Here is a 22,391-nt window from a genome sequence, read left to right as displayed (position 1 = left end):
TTTTTTTTTTTTTGCGGTATGTGGGCCTCTCACTGTTGTGGCCTCTGCCGTTGCAGAGCACAGGCTCTGGACACGCAGGCTTAACGGCCATGGCTCATGGGACCAGCCGCTCCGTGGCATGTGGGATCTTCCCGGACTGGGGCATGAACCCGTGTCCCCTGCATTGGCAGGCGACTCTCAACCACTGCGCCACCAGGGAAGCCCAGCATGCTTTTTGTATATACATATTCTTATGTTTTCTGAAACATTTGAGAGTAGGCTGAATATATCATATCCCTTTACACATTAATACTTAATTATGTATATAAGAATTTCATTTTTGAAAGTAGTTTTTGAATTGAACTATCTTTAGGTCGACCAATGTAATGAAACAACGTTGTAATTCAGTACATAAGTGTTTCAAAAAATTGTATCATTTCAGTTATTTTAGTGTTCCCTTTTATCCTCAAAAGAGTCCTAGTCTGGACAGTCATTTGTGTGGTCATCCTAACAATAAGGACATAATAGGCACTCAGTTAATATTTGTTGAGTGATTGAATTTGTGGCCTCCTGCTTCCAATGTTGTCTTTTAGCTGTATGGTGGTGATGACTTGTGTGTTGTGAAATCTCATGATCCACACTCACTTCCCCTGTGCTATATACACAGCTAGCAGAATATATATAGTGACTTAGACATTGAGAAGAAATATGGTTGTTAAAGAATATATTTTAAGCACCTAAAGATATTGGAATACTTTTTATAAGATTTGGTAGATTCCAGGGCATTTTTAGAATCATGGCATTTAGAGCTGAAATGGATCATAGACACACAAGATCTAGCCCAACCACGTATTTTATGGAAGAGAAAACTGATGCTGACAGTTAGGTCATTAGGAAAGTGGGACATTGCTCCATGACTCCTTGCCAAGTTGATTTCTTTAACCTCAAAGATTTTCTTAATGGATATTTTGATAATGAGTTATCAGACTATAAACTATTCTTTATTTTGTCAACATAATAGTAAATCATGTTTGCCAACAAGACAAAGGGCAAAGACTTTTATTTTTTAGCTTCAGGAGGAATGTGGAGCTAATTTTTTTTTTTAAGTTTGTCTTCTTGTTTTTTTTTTTTTTGCGGTACGTGGGCCTCTCACTGCTGTAGCCTCTCCCGTTGAGGGGCACAGGCTCCGGACGCGCAGGCTCAGCAGCCATGGCTCATGGGCCCAGCCGCTCTGCGGCATGCAGGATCTTCCCGGACAGGGACACGAACCCGTGTCCCCTGTATTGGCAGGCGGACTCTCAACCACTGCGCCACCAGGGAAGCCCTTTTTTTTTAAGTTTTGAAGCCAGGGGGATGGTGATAGGTATAAAAGAACCCCAAATTCCTTTGAAATTCTTTTTTAAAAGTTTTAAAAATGCAATCAGTTGAATTCTGTTTATTTCCCTTTTGTTTTAGTATTCTGAAGAAGCCAATAATCTCATTGAAGAATGTGAGCAAGCCAAACGACTTGGAGCTGTGGATGAATCTCTAAGGTTTGGGGGTTTTTTGCAGTAGTATTTTATGCTTTTTCATGTGAAATGTTAACTTAAGAAAAAGAATACCTCTATTTCTTTTCTTTGTTTAAAGTGAAGAAACACAGAAGGCTGTTCTTCAGTGGACCAAGCATGATGATTCCTCAGACAACTTCTGTGAAGCTGATGGTATAACATTTTTTATACTATGCATATTAAGATTGTGCCTAAGGAAAAGAAATTCTTTTAAAATAATTTAAAAACTTATTTCTAACTGTTTGGCAGTTCCCCAAAAAGCTAAACACAGAATTACCATATGACTTAACAGTTCAACTCCTCAGCATATACCCAAAAATATTGAAGACAGGGAAGCAGATACTTGTACACCCATGTTCACAGCAGCATTATTCACAACAGGGGAAACAACCCAAGTATCCATCAGCAGATGAATGTATGAACAAAGTGTGGTATACACGTACAATGGAGTACTATTCAGCCATAAAAAGAAATGAAGTTCTGATACATGCTGCAATATGGATAAACATTGAAAACATTAAGATAAATGAAATAGGCCAGACACAAAAGGACAAATATTTTATGATTCCACTTATATGATATATATAGAGTAGGCAAATTGATAGAGGCAGTAAGTAGATTTGAGGTTACCGGGAGTTAGGGGGAGGGGAGAATGGGGAGTTATTGGTTAATGGTTACAGAGTTTCTGTTTGAGGTCATAGAAAAGTTTGGAAACAGCAGTGATGGTTGCATAACATTGTGAATGTATAAAATTAATGCCATTGAATTGTGCTCTTAAACATGGTTAAAATGGTAAATTTCATGTTATATATATTTTACCACAATAAAACAATTTAAAAAGAAAACCCAGTTTCTGGAAAAGAAAAATTTACCTCCTGAGTTTTGCAGTTCTGTGTACTTAGTAATATATATAATTTTTGTGATATGTACAGGTATTTTGCATAAATAGATAAAAGGTAGAGATTACAAAAACCTGCTTTTGATATATTGGCCTTGGATTGTTAAATATTTTCCTTAATGATGGGCTGTGTTATTTTTGGAAAAGAGAAAAATGAACCATGAGTTATGTCTGTGACATCTAAAACTAAGCCAGAGCTCTGGTATGATTAAAATCTAGGAGCCCTAGAACCCATTAGAACCATTTGATTTATGGATTTATTTATTTAGATTTATAGATTCTCCTAGTCTTCCTTTTTTTTAGTATCTCCTTTTTTGTAAGTTTGTTAGCCTTTTAATTGGCTAAACAAAATTAAACCAAATTGAGTTTTTGTATCCTTCTTTGTTTCTTTTGGAACAGATTAATGATCTTCTAAAAAATCAGTGAAAAGAACGATATAGATCATTTTAATTATAAGCAAAAGATGAATCTTGCAACACCCCTTCCCCCCAGCAAAAAGAGGGAAGAAAAAGGGAAAGTACTTATTTTTAATTTGTGGCTTCATTTTGGAAAAAAAAAGATACATATGCTTTCCTTAATAAAAACCATGACCATATTTTGGCAGATACATATCTATAATCCTTTATTCCTAATTCTCAAATCTGAAAACTTTGAAAAATGAACATTTTTCTCTTTAAATTTAGTACAGATTCATTCAGTGTGAATATTCATGTTTTTACTGCATGTTTATATTCATGTTTTTATGTGTTTGATTAAAGGTTGCTGTCCCAGTCCCTGCTAGAATAATGTTGAACGTATGTTGTATGTACTGTATTACCTTTCTAAAATCTGAAAAGTTCTGATTTCCAAAATACATTTGGCCCCAAGGGTGTTGGGTAAAGAACTGTAGACTTATATCTAGCTTTAGGCCAGTAAAGAAAGGGGGATAAAATGCTCTCCCAACCCTAACTTTGCCGTCTTTTCCGCAAGGATTCTTTGGCTTAAACATTGCTATGTGAGATAAAATTCAACTTATAACATGCAGCATAATTTTTTTAGGCCTGCAGTGTTAGAGAAAGAATGGTACTACTTGAACCAAAGTATCCTTTTAAGACTACATGTTTACATTTGTGTCACAAATCAATAAGTCACTCCTTATGTGGTAGAGTTCTGTTATCTTGGGTGAATAACTTGTCCATTTATATTTGTTTCTTCTGTTAAAGGAGAGTAAATATTCAAAAAAAAAAAGGACAGCTTTGTAAGGAATAAATAATGTATGTAAATGGTAGGTAGAGGATAGAAGGTATTTTGTAAATCCTAATTAGAAATTTGAGCTTTTGTTATCTGGCAAAATAAGGTTATAGTAGCCTTTTTTTTAGTAAAGTTGGGAGAGAGGAAGTATTTGTTGTAATTAAAATTATGTCAACTAATGTTTATCTCTAACGAGGCAAGATATTAAAAATTTAATCATTCCTTGGTGATTAGTTTTCTGTCTTAAAATACCCGATGCTGAGTGTTAATTTATATATATATTTTAAGAGTTATTTTTTATGAATTTATTATAGTTTGCTATACTGAGGTAATACTTATAGTATTAATTGAGATGAACAGAGATATCTGTTCCTGAGCTAGGTGATTCCATGCAGATTTGTTTTTTCAATTTTTATTTTTACTTCTTCTAGTTATTTTAATGGCTACTTCTGCCTTGGACTCTCAGTTATTTCTAGGTGCTGTCACTGGGCTGTTTATAGAAGCAAATTTTCCCCTAATTCATGACTCTAATGAACTGTGAATTGGGATAAAAATAACCAAGCATAGTTTTATCTTTGTTTTTTAAATGAGAAGTTGGTACTCTAGAGAGCTTGATGGAGTCTCGTGTAAGCATCTTTCTGCTCAGATTTTTGTCATCTACTTTGGTTGCTGTGGGGCCATTTTCACTCACTTCCTCATTCTTTGTTGGTTCATACTGTTAAGCTTTATCGATGAGTCCCGTGTTACTGTGTTATTAACTAATTCTCCAAAGCCACTGAGGACCAGGGGCTGTATTTTTTTGGTTTTATTTTAAAGTTATAACACATTATACAAATTTATAGAACGTATGAGAAACCAGTATCCCACCAATTTTGGTATGTTTTCCATATATCTCTGTAATTAACTTTTCTATAATGCCTTATCTTTTCATTTTGTTAGACAGCCTTTGTACTTAACAGTTCTGTTGACTGTAATACCAATGCCATAGTTAATATTTATTATACTCTTACTGTTGTTCTAAGCACTCTGCACATATAAACTTCTTTATGTCTCACAGTAATGCTATGAGTATTATCTCCATTTTACAAATGAGGGCACCAAGGCATGGAGAATTTACATAACTTGACCAGGGTTCTGAAGTGAATAAGTAGTGGGTCCTGGATTCTAACCCAGGCACTCTCGCTCCAGGGACCATGCTCTGCTCTGTTGGACATTTAGGTTGCTTCTGATTTTCCCTTTTATAAATAATGCTGATACAAATATCATCCTGCTTATAACTTTTTGAATATTTAGGATTATACCTTTGGGGCAGCTTTGTAGTGGATCCTGATGGTGGTCATGTAAGAAGGAAGTATTTGGTAACAAACTGTATGGTACTAATATGTCTTCATTTACCTTAGTTACTGATGAACTGCTTGTGGTTAATGTGATGAGAAATGTATGGTATATTCTTTGCCTGGATAGCTCATAAGAATTGAATTACTATGTTCCTTCAATTCTAAAATTCACATATTCCTATTTTTTTCTTTTACCATTTCTAAAACCAAGAGGCTTTTGTAAACAGTGTGTAATTTAATGTGGCTGTTTGTTCCTTCTTTTCCCTTCTTTTTAGGATTTCTCCTAAAAAGGTGTTTTTAAATCCTAGATGCATTGTTAACATTTGTGGTGCCTTAGAATCGATGGAATACAGTCTGGTCATATTAGCTTTTTAAGGTTACTGAAAAGAAGGAAGATTATTAAAATATTTTATTTTACAGACATACAGTCTCCTGATGCTGAATATGTCGATTTGCTCCTGAATCCTGAGCGCTACACGGGTTACAAGGGACCAGATGCTTGGAAGATATGGAATGTCATCTATGAAGAAAACTGTTTTAAGTATGTGTCATTTTCATTTCGAAATTCCTGAAAGATGTGTTCATTTCTCTTTATAAACAAATAAACAAAATCACAATGATTTAAAAGAACAAATCAAATTCACCTTATTAAAGGATGTATTTGGACATGGAAACGTACTTGTTCATTAATCCAGTTCCCCTCTGGGGAAACATGTGGACATGCATTTCAACAAATAATTCTTTGTTCTTTAAGAGACTTAGAACAGTGTTAGACTTTTATGGGAATATTGTAGGCATTTCACAAATGTTCCTTAAGTGAATTATAGAATCTAATTTTTAAAATTAATTTTTATTGGAATATAGTTGCTTTACAGTGTTCTGTTAGTTTCTGCTGTACTAGAATCTCATTTTATAGATGAAGTAACCTAGAGCCAGAGAGATCATGTAGTTAGTGGCAGGGAATAGATTAGGATGTATAATTCCTAATTCTCTTTTTTGTGCTCTATACTCCTCTTTTTGTGGCTATAGTTATTTTACCTGCTTTAAAGTCAAATTCTTCTCAGAGAATATTTATAATTAGTAACATTTGAGCACTCACGGTGTGCCAGGTATTGTGCTAAGCATGTTACATACATTTTCTCCTTTAGTCCTTGTAATAACCCTGTGTTGTAGTCATCACTGTTTATAGATGGAGAAACTGAGAGTTGGAAAGGTTAAGTGATTTGTCTAGTGTCAAAGATCTAGTAAGTGGAAGAACCCCCTTTGTACTGTTACCCACTACAATGGAAGCTGTCAGTTTGATCATTGAGAGACTGAGACATGCCTCAAGTTTGTCCACTTGTAAGCCTCTAGGTTGTAAATAATGTATATATTGGTTTTCGGAAGGGATGCGTGTGTTTGTGCGTGCCTGTGTGCACACAAGCGTTACACTATCTCAGAGATGGGGATCATTCTGGGAAGATTGCTGGAGTTCCCAAATGTGGCAAAAATACATTTCACTTTTTATGTCAAATATACACATAAGAGATCAGCAATTTCTTTTTTTGACTTGCAGAATTTCTACAGTTTGGGAAGTGGAGAGTTTTCATTATTTACTCATTTCTGCCATGTGTTTCATTTAAATTCTCTTGACTATTATTAGGAATGTTTGGTTTACTGAGTTTATTAACTTACTTTAAAGGTTTTTTTCCTTAATTTTTTTTTGATGTGAACTAAAATAAAGTCCAACTAAAGCATTTGTTAGATTTTGTATAAGTTTTGTAGTTATTTCCTAACTAGTTTATATCATGGTCCCCATAATATTTCTAAAATATAAACAATGTATGAGGCGCTAAATTGAGGATGTTAAAATACAACTTACATGTTCTGTTCTCAAAATGTCTCAAGCTGTGCATATTTGTAAAATAGATAAAAGGACATTAAAACATTCCTACACTCTACTAAAGATACTAATGAATATTTTGAGATTTAAAAACACTTGAGTGACATACTAACTCTCTCTCTTTTTTCTTGTTAAAAACTACCTATTATTGAACTCATAGCAAACTTGATGGCCTCAGGGCAAACTGATATACTTAAAATTACCAAAATGGAAAATAATCTACCCACACTGTTTTTTCCCTTTTTTATTTAATGCTTGTGTTGGATATTTACATTTTTTGCTTGTTTGTCTTTCAAGTAGGAGTGTACTTTGTGACACACACACACATATATGATATATATAAAAACATATTAGTAACTCTAGGAGAAGAGCTTGACTGGTATTTTTTTCTTCCTTTGTTTGAAGAAGTGATTAGGAAATGACTTTCTGGCTGCTACAATGGGAAAAGATCAGAAACTATTATCACTAAAACAAATAACCACCCTCCCTTAAAGCAGTTAGAGAAAATAAATATTTTATAAGATCAGTAAAACAAGTTTATTTTGGATATAGTCATTAAAAAACTTTCTGAGATAATTTCACTTTTACTTAAATAATTATAACATGATGGGTAACATATTTATATTTTATACTTTATACTTTAATTCTTTTGTTTGTAGGCCACAGACAATTAAGAGACCTTTAAATCCTTTGGCTTCTGGTCACGGTGAGTTATTTATTTGCACTGTTATTTTTCAGCCAGTGAACTTTGGTTAGAAGGAAGGAGGAGGCAAGATAAGGGTTGGCAAGAGCAGTTGAGATCATATATTCTTGTTTTCACCGAAGTTATGTCTCATTCTTGCAGAGAAATTGGTGTTGAAAATACTTACACTTCAGTAAGGAGTATTTTTGTAATGAAGTTCATTGTGTTAGACTGTCATAGGATTAAGTTTAAGTTATACATTTATTCTTTTATGCATTTTTGCAGAATGTATGTGTTCAGGCTTTCTACTCTTTGTACTCATCTTTTAGTTGAATGAATATTGAAAAAACTTCTGCCTCACATCTTTCCTAAAACTTGAAATTGTTGTATATATTGGGAGTCTGATTTCAAATTCACATGACTTTATATCTCATTAACATTTTTCATTTTCTACTTACACTCAGGGTTTGGCTTAGATGCTGCCTTCCCTGCCCAAATTTCCCTGATCCTCTTAACTGGAAGTAATCTCTCTCTCCTCATAAAGTGATCTTATGTATTGTTTTGTTCCTCTCACAGCTCTTTCCACTTGCTAGCATTATTTTACTATTATTTATATATCTATTGATCTACCCTGGTACTTTGGACATGTGGGCAGCATTTATTGATTTCCTCCCTTAATATGGAGTCTGGAACATAACAGATGGAATAGTTTGTTAGATAAATGATCAATGAAATTCACCCTCCTCATTTAATGGTCTTGTCTACAGTAGTGAAAATCACTTGTTCCTCCAACAAATGATTATCCACCATTTACTATGTGCTAGGCACTGTATAGGTGCAGAGGGGATGTAAAATTGAAACTCACAAACCCTGCCCAGTCTATAATAGACAGAACAGTTTGTTGAATAAACCATCTCAAGTGTATGATTTCAGGCTTTTTCCTTAGGAAATATGTATCCCTGTTCTCTGAATATGCGCTTACTGATGAAATCTTTGATGTACTTTTAGCAAATGTGGAATGGCTTTCATTTTTTTAATTTATTTGAAAAGCTGCTGATCTCATAGAGTCAATAAACATGAATTTCCTCCTGGAAGGCAGTGAGATTGCAACGTTCCCTAAATGTTTGCAGACTCGTCGTTCTTAGGAATGAAAGAGCATCTTTAAACAAGGCTTTTGGGTTTATATGGAGTCACATATGGTACTCAGTGGAAACTATTGATTTACTATCAGATGAAATGCAAATTCCCAGGCAAGAGATGATCTTCACTGTGAACTCACATTATGATCTGATAAGTTAATTAACCACCCTCACTTATTTTAAATATAAATGGGAACAATTTCAATGTTTATCATTAGGGAACTGGTTAAATGAATTATGGTATATTCATATTGTAGAATATAACCATTCTAAATGTTGCTGACAGTTTATATTCATTTATATCAGTGGTGATCAATAGCACATTTAGGAGAAGAAGCAGGTATCAAACAGTATGTATAATATATATATATACATATATATATTTTTTGCGGTACGTGGGCCTCTCACTGTTGGGGCCTCTCCCGTTGCGGAGCACAGGCTCCGTACGCGCAGGCTCAGCGGCCATGGCTCACGGGCCCAGCCGCTCCGCAGCATGTGGGATCTTCCCGGACCAGGGCACGAACCCATGTCCCCTGCATCGGCAGGCGGACTCTCAACCACTGCGCCACCAGGGAAGCCCTATAATATATTTTTTATAAAAACATAATTGATATAATATCTAAATATCCTGTACACAAAGAAAAAAGACATTTACCAAAATGTAAATGGTATTTATCTTTGGGCAGAGGGAGTTATGGATGATATTTTTAATTTTATCTTTGTCTTCTTTTTTTTAACATATATTTGCAATGAGCATATGGTACTTTAATAAACAATGGCATTAAATAAAAGTGGCAAAATGGAGACAGTTTTTCAATAGTTAATGAGCAGCTGCATACAAACTGCTAGATTGTGCATAATTTGAATCTTACAAATAGTCTTTAAAAATATTCCTGAATAAGGTAAAATTTTATAATGTCAGTCCCGGGAGTTTGAAAGCAATGACACACATCTTTAGCAGAAACTGTGTTATAGCTGTAGAACAAATAAATAAGTGAAAAGACTCTGACAGCCAAATAACTGTGAGTCCTTAAGATATTTAAGAGTACTCTCAGATGATAGATTAGATTTTTCTTTCCTCTCAGCCCATATTAAATCTTGGACAAGCTGAAAATACTCTTTATCCAGGCTCTTGAAGATGAAACCGTTTAGTCAAATCGGGCATAATTCCTTTCATCACCAGAAAGAGTTGCAGTCACAGGCACATCTCACTCTAAGATTTTATTTATGTGGGTGAACTGAGGAACTAAAAGTAACCTCTACTAAGTCTTATTTTTGTGGAAGTGTAGCAGTTTAAAAGGAGCATCTAGAAGGAGTTTTTAATAATAAGCATTTTGTTTTCTTTTTTCAGGGAAAAGTGAAGGTAAGTATAATGTCTTTATCATACATCACATATATGAATTTGCTTATACATTCAGATGTTTGTTGGGCAAACTTGTTTTTTTCTTCCTGCACGTGAGATGAAGAAAAAGTTAATTTTTTTTCTTTACCTGAAATTCTAGAGGTGACAGCATAGGTTAAGGGAAATGTGACTCTTTGTGCCTGGGATCAGGCAGTAGAGACAGTCTGCCTCAGCCTCTGATAATTCACTGGTACGTTTTATCTATTGCATGTGAAAGCTAGGCATTTCCCCAGCCTCTCTCAGGGAAAACTTCTCCTTTACTGGTTGAACTCTAGTATCTGCTAGGTCTCATCTAGGAAGGTTCTAGACATGATCAGCGTGTTGAGCTACCGTCTTCCAAGCTTGTGGTGACTCTTGGGTGTAGGTATCATTGCCAGCTCTTTAAGTTAATTGTAAAGCTAAAAGTTTTAACATATTTTAGGTTTACTCTGTCTTTTTGAGAATGTTTTTGCTTTATGAGTGAGATTGGGATGATTTTTGTTACTATTTGAAGATCGCAACCTGTCTCTCATTATCAGAGAAAAGATTGTTAACCTGTAGAGGCTGTCCTTAGAGAAAATATCTTATTTATGAGTATATTTATAAGTATTCATTTTAGTCAAATATGAAAGCTGATATATTAGGTGATTATCTAACTGGATCACATTCAGAGAATATCTACTTCAGGATTATGAAACTGAACTGAAAATTTCTTTAGAAGGCTAGATCCCAAGCAATGTCACACTCCTACTCCCCCCAATTCATGGTCCAAAACTTGAAAAAAAAAAAACCCTCAAAACCTAGAGGTTCCCAGTAAGGAAACAAATCACTTGTAATCCCACAACCCCAAAATAATTGATAATGATAATGGCTAAGAAGACATGCTAGTACTTTTCAAAGCAATTTACAAATATGACTTTATTTAATCCTTCCAACAATCCTAGGAGGTATTATTTTTATCTCCATTTCATAGAGGCAGAAAATGAGTCCCAGAAAGGTTTAGCAACTCAGCTAAAATCTTATGATTTGTAGGTAGCAGAGTCAGGATTCAAATCAGGCAGTTTGGCTCCAGCGTCTGTGCTTTAGTTACTATCTCATACTGCTTTTCTACTAACATTTTGATAATTTTATTTACATGTTTATATTTTTATAATAGATATATTTATAGTTTTATATATTATCATTACCATGTCTACTTGCTTCCTTAGCCTATATCCTCATCAGCTCAGGGTGCTCTAACAAAATACCATAGACTAGGTGGCTAAAACAAAAGATTTATTTTCTCATATTTCTGGAAGCTGGGAAGTCCATGATCCAGGTGCCAGCAGATCTGGTTCATGGTGAGGGCCCTCTTCCTGGCTTACAGACAGCTGGCCTTCTTACTGTATCCTCACATGATAGAGAGAGAAAGAGCTCTGGTCTCTTCTACTTATAAAGACATTAATTCCATCATGGTGACCCCACCCTCATGACCTTACTTTGGTCTAATTACCTCCCAAAGACCCTACCTCCAAATACCATCACATGGGGAGCAATGGGGGTTAGGGGGAGGGTTTAGGGCTTCAACATATGAATTTTAGGGGGGACACAAACATTCACCCATAACAACCCAGATTTCTAGAAATGGATCTACTGGATCAAAGGATAAGGACGTTTTAGGCTCTTGATACATATGACCAGATTGCTTTTTGTCATTGGAAGGGTGTGCTAATTTACACCCCTTCCAGTCATTGTGCCTGCTAGTTTTACCTGACCCTCGTCTGCATTAAGTATTATATTTTTACCTTTACTCTTTAAAGTTGTATCTTTATAGTTTTAATTTGAAATTTTATTTAGTTTTTTATTGAGGTATAGTTGATGTACAATATTATATAAGTTTCAGGTGTACAACATAGTGATTCACAATTTTTAAAGGTTATATTCCATTTATAGTTATTTTAAAATATTGGCTACATTCCCTGTGTTGTACAATATATACTTAATTTGCATTTTATTGTTAGTGAGGCTAAACAATTTTTATCTGTTACTACCATTTATATTTTCCCTTTATGAATTCTCTATTCATATTTTTTGCCCATTTTTAATGGGCACTTCGGCATTTTTATTCAGTTTGTGAGCTCTTTATATACTTAGGATATTATCCTTTGTTGTATTTACATTTTACCCGGTTTGTTTGCATTTTGCTTTTGTTTATAAAGTTTTCTGACACACAGATGTTTTATGTTTTTATGTAGTCTATAAATATATAAATTTATTGTTTATTTCCTTTCTTCCATTACTTTTCTGCTTGTTTGGTTTATTATTAATATTACTATAAACAACTTTGTAAAAAGAACTATATAGTACAATGTTTGTCATCGCTAGTAAATGTATACATAGAATGTTTACATAGTTATAATAATTATTTCTTATGCCTTTTTATATATTATTTCAAATAAACATTTTCATGCATTGTCGTGTTCCACATTCTTCTCATTTTAATAGTTTTATATTATTCAACCGTGTTAACTAGTATATAGTATTCTATCATGTCAGCTTAGGCCTTGTATATTTTGATTATTTCAGGTTTTAAAAATTATATATAACATAATCATCTTTCTGCAGATTATCCACCCCCCCACCTCCATTTTGAGTTATTTCTTAAGACCATAATTCTAAAAGCAGAATTGTCAAGTCTAAGTATATGAACAGTGATCTTATTAGGTCATAAAATATAAACGATGTTTGGTTTTTGTAACATCTCCTTGAATTGCTCTTTTGAAATATTGAATAGCATATAATACTACCAGCTATAATAATATACCTCTAATACTATTTTATTTTTATTTAACTTTTCTCATTTTAAAAAGTGTATAATGAGTTCTTAATTTTTATAGCATGAATTGTTACTAAGGCTAAGTATTTTTCCATGTATTGATTTACTATTTAAATTCTGTGTTTTGGCCTCATATAAAACATTTTATCCAGAAAGTTAAGAGGCTGGGGCCACCTAAGGCAATGCTAAAGCCTTCTAAAGACCGAGCAACCAAGTAGAACTTAAAGTGAATCCATACCAAGAACCTCTCTTTCCTTTACAAACAAAATTTGGACGTTTGAATCACTGTTTGTCAAAAATTTGCTATAGTATTTTAAAACTTTTGAAAAACTTACATTTTGGCATTTTTACAATCTCGTGACTTATTTTTCTTTTTATTTCAGAGAACACTTTTTACAGTTGGCTAGAAGGTAATTGAACATTTTTAAGCAAATTTAAATAACATTTTTTTTCATTGCACATAAAATTAATTTTCTGCCTAACAGATTTCACATATGAAATTTATATTTCCAAATTACTTTTTGTAGGCCTCTGTGTAGAAAAAAGAGCGTTCTACAGACTTATTTCTGGCCTTCATGCAAGCATTAATGTGCATTTGAGTGCACGGTATCTTCTACAAGGTATGTGACATTTTACTTTTATTCACTTTGCCACACTTATTTTCAGGTATTCTTAAAATTTTCTTGGTATTTACCTGGATGAGAAAGGATTGACCCTATTGAATATTAGGCAGTAAAAGATTTATTCTTAAATGGTAGTAATCAGGAATGTGGGAACCATGGACCTTATAAGGAAAAGTTCAGCCTGTTCTTAGCTCTCTTCACCTTCTTTTAAGAAGCTGCTCAAAATCATACATGTCACTTTGGAAATGTTCTTTTGTTGTGGGAATTAAAAAAACTCTCAAGAGCATGGTTTGTTTTTCATTAGATATTACTGTATCAGAATCCTTATATTTGTGTGCCAGCTTCAGGCCTGGAGTTTTAACAGGTAAAAGCATTTTTCTGCTGCTCTTCATGCTTTACGAAGGCTGTTGAAAAATTAGACCATGTTGGAGTTTCATCAATAACATATTTCTTCTAGAATTACAGTATCTTTTACTTCTTAGAAACAAAATCATAGTAACTTTAATTAGGGCTTCAAACTCATTAGTAAAAATGTCAGATAGTCATTTTTGACTTCTGTATCTTGGTTTTATGGATATGCTTATATTCAGAAATTTAATTTTATTAGTCCTGGTTTCTCAGTAAAATATTGAGTTTATTTTCCTTTTAAGGATGGCTTCTAGAAGATAAAATATTAATATGGAACTATTCAAGGCTAAATTATGTAAAACAGTTTTCATGGTTGTATTGATTATATTTTTAAAATATAAAATCAAATTAGATTCTGCAGGCATCAATAACCTAATATAAGTAAAATGAAACTTACTTAATTTTAAAATGCAGTTTTTTTTAATATTTAATTCTTCTTTCTTCTCAGATACCTGGTTGGAAAAAATATGGGGACATAACATTACAGAATTTCAGCAGCGATTTGATGGAATTTTAACTGAAGGAGAAGGTCCACGAAGGCTTAAGAACTTGTACTTTCTCTACTTAATAGAATTAAGGGCTTTATCTAAAGTGGTACCATTCTTTGAGCGCCAGGATTTTCAACTCTTCACTGGAAATAAAGTTCAAGATGCAGAAAACAAAATGTTACTTCTGGAAATACTTCATGAAATCAAGTAAATTGTGTATTACAACTTATACATTAATAGAAGAGTGACAAGTGGTGTCCAAAATTAAATTCTTAAATATTCAACTTAGAGAAAGGAAAACTACCTAAAAAATAATTAAAAGCTAATTCTGCTCATAGGTCTTTTAAAATTGAGTTTTGGTTTTGTTTTCATTTTGACTTATGTACTAAAAGGCACATAGTTTTAGTTTTAGGAGCCATTCTTTTCGTATTTGATACTTGCATTATTTTCATATTTAGTTGAACAGGTTGGGTTTGGGGCATAACTTCTACTATATTATACAGTTAGCTTTTATATTTGAGGATAAGAATTTGTTTGGGGGCATAGAATTTTGATTTTACTATCTATTCTACTCTATTTTACTTATATTATTCATCACTGACCAGCAAAATGTGGTATCAGCAGGACTTTTAATGTTTTATAATACATGAAAATATTTTCTGTTCTATGCAGAGAATATATTTTCTTTATTTTATTTTTTTTAATGTAGGTCATTTCCTTTGCATTTTGATGAGAATTCATTTTTTGCTGGGGACAAAAAAGAAGCAAACAAACTAAAGGTAATAATTTTATACTCTAACTTAATTTTTAAATACAAACTCATGCAGGTATGAATAAAGGCCGTGTTTTTATTCTTAACAATAAATCTTGATATACATCCTGAAATTAGAAGAAAAGTCAGAGTCATAATCTTTGTTTTCCTCAAGAAAAAAGGATGTCCAAAAGCAGGTCCAACTTAAGATCTAGTTTGTGTTGTTTTCCAAATAACAATAGAAATGTGTACTCTTTACAGAAGGCTTTCATTTCACATTGATGCTCTCATGTAGTAAATAGAACTTATGAATGAAAGGAAAGGGATCTAGAGCACAAGGGGCAGAATTAGTCTGTCTTTCGCTGGAGAGAATTCTGAAAATAGTTTTGGCTAAATTACAGGATGCTCTTTAGGAGGAGAGGTTACAGTATTGTTTTGTCAATTCATCTCATTCACTGGGAATTAAAGAAATTTGGTTACACCAGGATGCAGTTCTGGGAAGAACAGAAGACCTGAGATCACAAAATGGGCTCTGGTCTTTGCCTTACCTCTTAATAGAGGTATGACCCCAGGCAAGACCATCTTTGTGCATATTTGCCTCAAAATACTACAAATAAAAATCTCACTGGGAAGATTTATTAAACGCTCACTGGGTGTAGAGCATGATTTTTGTCACTAAAGGGAGAGATGCTTCTACCCTCAGGGGATTTCTAAGTCTTTTTGAGGACTTAAGTAAAATTATATTACTGTTCTCAGTTATAAAGCTATAGGTAAGTAAAGCAGGTGGCCCTCAGTAGGACTGGGCTGGATCTGATTTCATCAGAATATTTATAACAAACAATCTTCCTTTGTTTCTAACTCTTTGTTTCTTTCGAAAGTGAAAGAACCTGATTTTTTTGCAGCTTGCAAACAAAATACTTTGTGCACTCCATTTTTTTACTGTTAGATAATAGTTATTTTTGACCTCCCATCTACCTCCTACTTAAAGCATTCTTGCTAGAAATATATATCTCACTGCTTATATAACCTCCCAAACAGTTTCCAGGAACTTAGAAGTGAGGGGGAAGATGCTGTAATAAGACTTTTTTCCCTACTATTTTCGGTATCTTTCTTATTTTTAATACACTTGCTGGTTTATGGAGAGTGTTTTGGCATCTACTCATTTTATATTTGTGCAGATTAGAAATATTTCTCACATCGTTTTCATTTTATTGAAACTCTGAAACACTCAGCTTTCATATCCTGTGAAATTTAACATAATTTTTCTGAGTCCTTTTACAAAAAAGGAGTAAAACACCAAGGAAACTTGTTGATATCAGATATTTACTTTTTTTTAAAATAGCAGTTTATGGTGAATATAATGGATTTGAACAGTCATATAAGTTGATTTGAAAATCTCTTCTTGTCTCCTTTATACTCTATCAGTGTATGGTTAGAAAGAGAGGACTTGTATGAAAGAGAATTGTTTAGTGTTCAATTCACAGTAGAATAGGATCTCACCTGAAGGCTTATAAAACATCTGAGAATTGGGTGAGAATTGTTTTTTGGTCAGTTGGTTTCATTGAATATAGATCACCATGTTTAACCACAGAATGTTTGATTATTCTACCGGCTGACTATAATTTTAAGTGTTGACTCCAAAACTGTAAATTAACAAGGAGAATTTGTAAATGATTTAGGTTCTGGTTATTTTAAGGATCATACATTTTTCTAATCTGGGTTAACTTTAGAATATACTCAGGTTATTGGACATTGATTGTCATTTGTGGAAGTCACAAGGATTTTCTCCTTGTTCTGATCTAGTAAATTTCTAGCTTATTAATTTGGTTCTAGCATATTAAGTACATTTAAGCAATTGTGCTTGGTTTTAATTTTGCGATGTTATTTTGGCTCTTGTAAGCAACTACGTTTATTCTCTGTACATGCCACATAGGGATTTACTCAAGAGCTGCCATATTCAAGTGTTTGAATTAGTGAACATAGATTTAAATACCAAGGTTAGACAATGTGTACAAAAGGAAGCACAATCATTTCGAATAGAGGCTTCCAACCTTTACGAGTCTAAGTCAAGAACTTTCAAGGCCTCTCCCCATGACAGTGGTGTTTTTAGCATCTATTGATTGTGAAAATATAACTGCCAAAAATCCACTACGCATTTAGTAACACTTTTAAAGTAAAAGTTGTGTTTTATTAATCATAAAATTTATATCCATTTGGAAATTTATAGTGCATACATGTGAGCTGTTTGTTCTGTCTATAAACAAATGCTTGTCTACACAGGGATTTTGTAGACTCTTATACCAACTATTAAATCCTCCAGAGGTGAGCCCCCCATTGGATGAGAACATCTACTTTAATTTTAGTGCTCTGTTATTAATGTTAAAAGTGTGAATTTCCTTAAATTCAAGGTTGAAACACAAGTTTAAAGGAAACCTCAAATCACCAAAAATCTACTTAGGGAAATATTGCTGGGTAAATATTTTTTCTAAGTATGTTTAAAATTAGAATGACCTCTTACTGAATTCAGTCCAAAAGGTACAGAAACACAAGATATAGAATATTGCTAACATATGGTGACATTTAATATTAATTATTTGGGCTTTGTATTAAATCAATAAGATTTAAGATCTGGGATCCTATTGTAAATCTTTTATTAATACATGTAATGGCTGTTTCAGAGTCTCAGGCTGAATGAAGCATCTGGGGAAAGACTGTCCCCAGAGTATGAATTGAGGTCTGCTTTGAATAGCAGTTTCCAATCTTCGCTGATCTATAGATCTTTGGTCTTGTTCTCTTTTGATTGAGCCCAGTGTGTGGTTTATCACATAAGAAAAACAAACAAAACATTATATGCTTCCAAAGTTATAGGCCATTTGGTATAATGAATGTTCCATCTGAACTGTATGTCAAATTTCCTGTTTCAAGTACTGTAAGCTTGGGATTCCACTATAAATTCAGGACAGAGGGAGTCACTTGGAGGATTAATTAATAATTTCCACTGTAGTAAAAGAAGGATATGTTCTTGGCTTCCCTTCTTTCTTCTTTATTCCTTAAAGACATGTACTACTTTTGGATGAGTTTAATCCATGTTGCCCTTTTATAAACAATATAATACCTTAGTGTTCATGGATATATATATATATATATATATATATATATATATTAAAAGTATAAAGATAAAAAAGGAATGATAAACACCAAATTCAGAATAGTTATAGAAGGTGGGATATGGGACTTTGAAGGGATACATAGGAGGCTTCATTGTAATGGTTTCTTTCTGAAACTTGGTGGAGGGTACATGGATTTCACTATATTCTATATATTTTTGTGTGATAATAATGTCAATAATAATCAAAGTTCTGGTTGATTTACCTAATTAATACCAGAGAGAAGGGTTTTAATTTAACTATTATGAAACCAAAGGTTTTTATTCCTCCCTCCCTCCTTTTTTTTTTTTTTAAACATCTTTATTGGAGTATAATTGCCCCACAATGGCGTGTTAGTTTCCGCTCCATAACAAAGTGAATCAGTTATACATATAGACATGCTTCCATATCTCTTCCCTCTTGCGTCTCCCTCCCTCCCACCCTCCCTATCCCACCCCTCTAGGTGGTCACAAACCACCAAGCTGATCTCCCTGTGCCATGCGGCCGCTTCCCACCAGCTATCCATTTCACGTTTGGTAGTGTATATATGTCCATGCCACTCTCTCACTCTGTCACAGCCTACCCTTCCCCCTCCCCATATCCTTAAGTCCATTCTCTAGTAGGACTGTGTCTTTATTCCCATCTTACCCCTAGGTTCTTCATCCTCCTTTGTTTTTTTCCTCTTTCTTTTTTTGGTAAATGATGTCATACGACCCCCACCCCCCTCCCCTGATATTGGCATATGGTTAATAATCACATACAACAGAACATCTCAGCTCAGTTACCTTTGTGTATATTTATAAATAGTCTAGTTTTGGAGGCAGGCAGGCTGGGGTCTAGATTTGCTGTTTACTAGGTACGGGAATTTAGGCAAGTTATGTAACCTCTCTGAACCTTGTTTTTTTAATTCATTAGGTGTAGACTATAATGATATCTACTTTTGGATTTGTGGTGAAGATGAAATGAAATTGTATATGTAAAGATTCCAGTGTGTAGGAGGTACTCCGTGGATGTTGACTTCACTTCTGTTCCCCACTTTGGCGCCCTCCAGTGCCTTGCATGTTGTGAGGCACATAGGAGGCACTCAGAAATACTTAGTACTTGACTATATACTATATTTTAATAAAATTTTAAATTATTTTTAGGAGGACTTTCGACTGCATTTTAGAAATATTTCAAGAATCATGGATTGTGTTGGTTGTTTGAAATGTCGACTGTGGGGAAAGCTTCAGGTAAGCATATCAAGCTCAATCCTATTTTCATTCTTTGCACAAAGAATTTTCTGATTTTTCTTTTTTTCTTGTTTTTATTATAGACTCAGGGTTTGGGCACTGCTCTGAAGATCTTATTTTCTGAGAAACTTATTGCAAATATGCCAGAAAGTGGGCCCAGTTATGAATTCCATCTAACCAGACAAGAAATAGTATCATTATTTAATGCATTTGGAAGGTTAGTTTCTACCAAAATTGTTTCTGCTAGCCAAGTAAGTCTAATGCAACATGTATACTTTCAGATAAAACTGGGTAAGAAATACCCTTTTTAGTGAAATTATCTCACTACAGAATTCTGTGATCTTATGAAATAACTTTGTAGATACACACAATCATTAAATAATATTCTTTATTTTCATCTGTTGACTTTTATAATCATGATTCATTTACTGAGTGGACTTCAATATTCATCTTGCTGAAACTGTATATTTTTTCTATATTATTTAAAAGTATTTGTGCTGCCCAAATGTTTTTTTGAAGGTCCTGGAAAAATCATGTGTAATATAGGTGTACACATAAAATTTCCATGTGAATTCACCATTGTGTAAAAAGGTTAATCGTTCTTTAAAAAATAATTTGCATCAAAATGATTAGAAAATAAGCTTGAAATAAGGAACTTACCTTATAAAATTTAAGTATAGATACATTTCTTCTAGCCTATTATATCTAAAGAATGCAGAGATTTATTAAAATAACATTTTCTAAGGACTACATTACTTCACTTTAAAAAAATTATGACTGGGGCTTCCCTGGTGGCGCAGTGGTTGGGAGTCCGCTTGCCGATGCAGGGGACGAGGGTTCGTTCCCAGGTCCGGGAGGATCCCACATGCCGCGGAGCGGCTGGGCCGCTGAGCCTGCGTGCCCGGAGCCTGTGTTCCGCAACGGGAGAGGCCACAGCAGTGAGAGGCCCGCGTACAGCAAAAAAAAATTAAAAAATAAATAAAATAAATAAAAAGAAAAATTATGACTAATATTTTGGGTTTGATGTAATTGACCTTCAGAATTATTCTCTAGTATACAGAAGCTTGACAGTTATATTTGAGTACTTTGCAACTTTTTTCATGGTGGAGAACAGAGCTAAAGTACACTTAAAATAACAGGCTTTACTTTTTTATAAAAGTTAGTGAAAACAATTTGATCACACAATTACTGTTCTCACTCTTTATAGTCCAAAGGCTTTGATTCTTTGTATATTTACTAAATATGGTATATTGATTAGTTTAAGTGTTCATATACTTATGCATATTTAAAATACATATTTTACTGCTTATATACTTTATACCTATGTACTTTAAATACTAAGCATATGAATATACTTCTGAATTCTTAAAATATCTTAATACTTACATAGTTTATAATTTTGCATTTTGAAACTTTAATACTAAGTTATGAATAATTAAAAATAACTAATTTCTGGGCAATATTATCTTAGTTTTGACATGTCAAATTAAGAACTGAAGCTATCTCTTTTACATTTGTCATCACCAAATGTAAAATAGATAGCTAGTGGGAAGCAGCCACATAGCACAGGGAGATCAGCTCGGTGCTTTGTGACCACCTAGAGGTGTGGGATAGGGAGAGTGGGAAGGAGACGCAAGACAGAGAAGATATGGGCATATATGTATATGTATAGCTGATTCACTTTGTTATAAAGCGGAAACTAACACACCATTGTAAAGCAGTTATACCCCAATAAAGATGTTAAAAAAAAAAAAGAACTGAAGTGCATCAAAATAGATTAAATGGTTTATGCACCTTTACATTTGCTGAAATAAATTACTTAAATTTTTTTCTGTGTTCTGAAAATGGAAAGTGAATAGCTTATAGAGAAAAATTATCTAAAATAGTTTCTAAGTGAAATTTTTTTTGGTTACAGAATTTCAACAAGTGTGAAAGAATTAGAAAACTTCAGGAACTTGTTACAAAATATTCATTAAAGAAAACCAGTTGAAATGTGCCTGTTTTTGGACAACGGAGGCCAAAGAATGGAATTTCGTTCAAAGGCATTAATAGCAATGACAGTCTTAAGCCAAACATTTTATATAAAGCTGCTTTTGTAAAAGGGAATTATATTGTTTTAAGTAAACAATTTTTAAAATTATGTCAAGTCTATGTATAATATTATTGTGAGTAAAAGTAAAACTTTGATAATATACAACTTTTAAAGTTTAATATTAAGTAAAATCAGGATTCTCAAATTCATATATGGTAACCCTAAGTAAATGATATTTTAATAATTTTGTGTAAGAAGATGTAATATAAATAAAACTATGGCCAATGTGACAAGCATTTATAGGAAAATGCTAAGCAGGCTCCTGATGACCCATTATTAACAGCCTAAAATTTTTCAACATTTAGGGTGACCAGATTTAGTAAATAAAAATACAGAATGCCTAGTTAAATTTAAATTTCAGATAAACAACAAATAGTTTTTTAATACAAGTATGTTCCATGCAATATTTGGGACAAACTTATACCAAAAAATTATTCCTCCTTTAAAATTCAAATTTAACTGGGAGTCCTGTGTTTTATCTGGCAACCCTACAATACATTGGTATGACACAAATCAGTTTTAGAATTATATTGCTATTTTGATTGGCTTATTTTGGTGTGTAGAAAGATACAATGATAACTCAAAGGCATAGGGGATTTCTAAACAGTGTGAAAAGTTGAATAGATTTATATATTTATTCTCATAATACTTTCCCTAATTCTGAATAAAATTTTGGGGAAACTTTTTATTTTTATATAATTTCAAATTACAGAAATGTTTCCAGGATAGTACAAAGAACTCTTTTACCAGATTCCTTAATT

The 22,391-nt window shown here is 33.3% G+C and overlaps 1 protein-coding gene across 1 annotated transcript in view; it reads left to right on the top strand.

Moving 5' to 3' along the window:
* The window catches only part of ERO1A (endoplasmic reticulum oxidoreductase 1 alpha), a 42,424-nt gene extending 20,564 nt beyond the window's left edge, over positions 1–21,860 (top strand). Inside the window, exons 5-16 of the mRNA XM_007445957.1 lie at positions 1,435–1,511; positions 1,606–1,679; positions 5,412–5,532; positions 7,533–7,579; positions 10,046–10,057; positions 13,274–13,300; positions 13,418–13,510; positions 14,370–14,616; positions 15,119–15,188; positions 19,452–19,538; positions 19,622–19,755; positions 21,454–21,860. Of these exons, the coding sequence (XP_007446019.1) occupies positions 1,435–1,511; positions 1,606–1,679; positions 5,412–5,532; positions 7,533–7,579; positions 10,046–10,057; positions 13,274–13,300; positions 13,418–13,510; positions 14,370–14,616; positions 15,119–15,188; positions 19,452–19,538; positions 19,622–19,755; positions 21,454–21,514 (1,050 nt within the window). The 3' untranslated portion in view covers positions 21,515–21,860. The remainder of the gene's footprint in view (positions 1–1,434; positions 1,512–1,605; positions 1,680–5,411; positions 5,533–7,532; positions 7,580–10,045; positions 10,058–13,273; positions 13,301–13,417; positions 13,511–14,369; positions 14,617–15,118; positions 15,189–19,451; positions 19,539–19,621; positions 19,756–21,453) is intronic.
* The last annotated feature ends 531 nt before the right edge of the window (positions 21,861–22,391 follow it).

Source organism: Lipotes vexillifer, unplaced genomic scaffold (genome assembly GCF_000442215.2).
Source record: "Lipotes vexillifer unplaced genomic scaffold, Lipotes_vexillifer_v1.1 scaffold43, whole genome shotgun sequence".
NCBI lineage: Eukaryota > Metazoa > Chordata > Mammalia > Artiodactyla > Lipotidae > Lipotes > Lipotes vexillifer.
The sequence above is the reverse complement of the archived record's forward strand: the minus strand, read 5'-3'. Positions and strand labels throughout refer to the sequence as shown.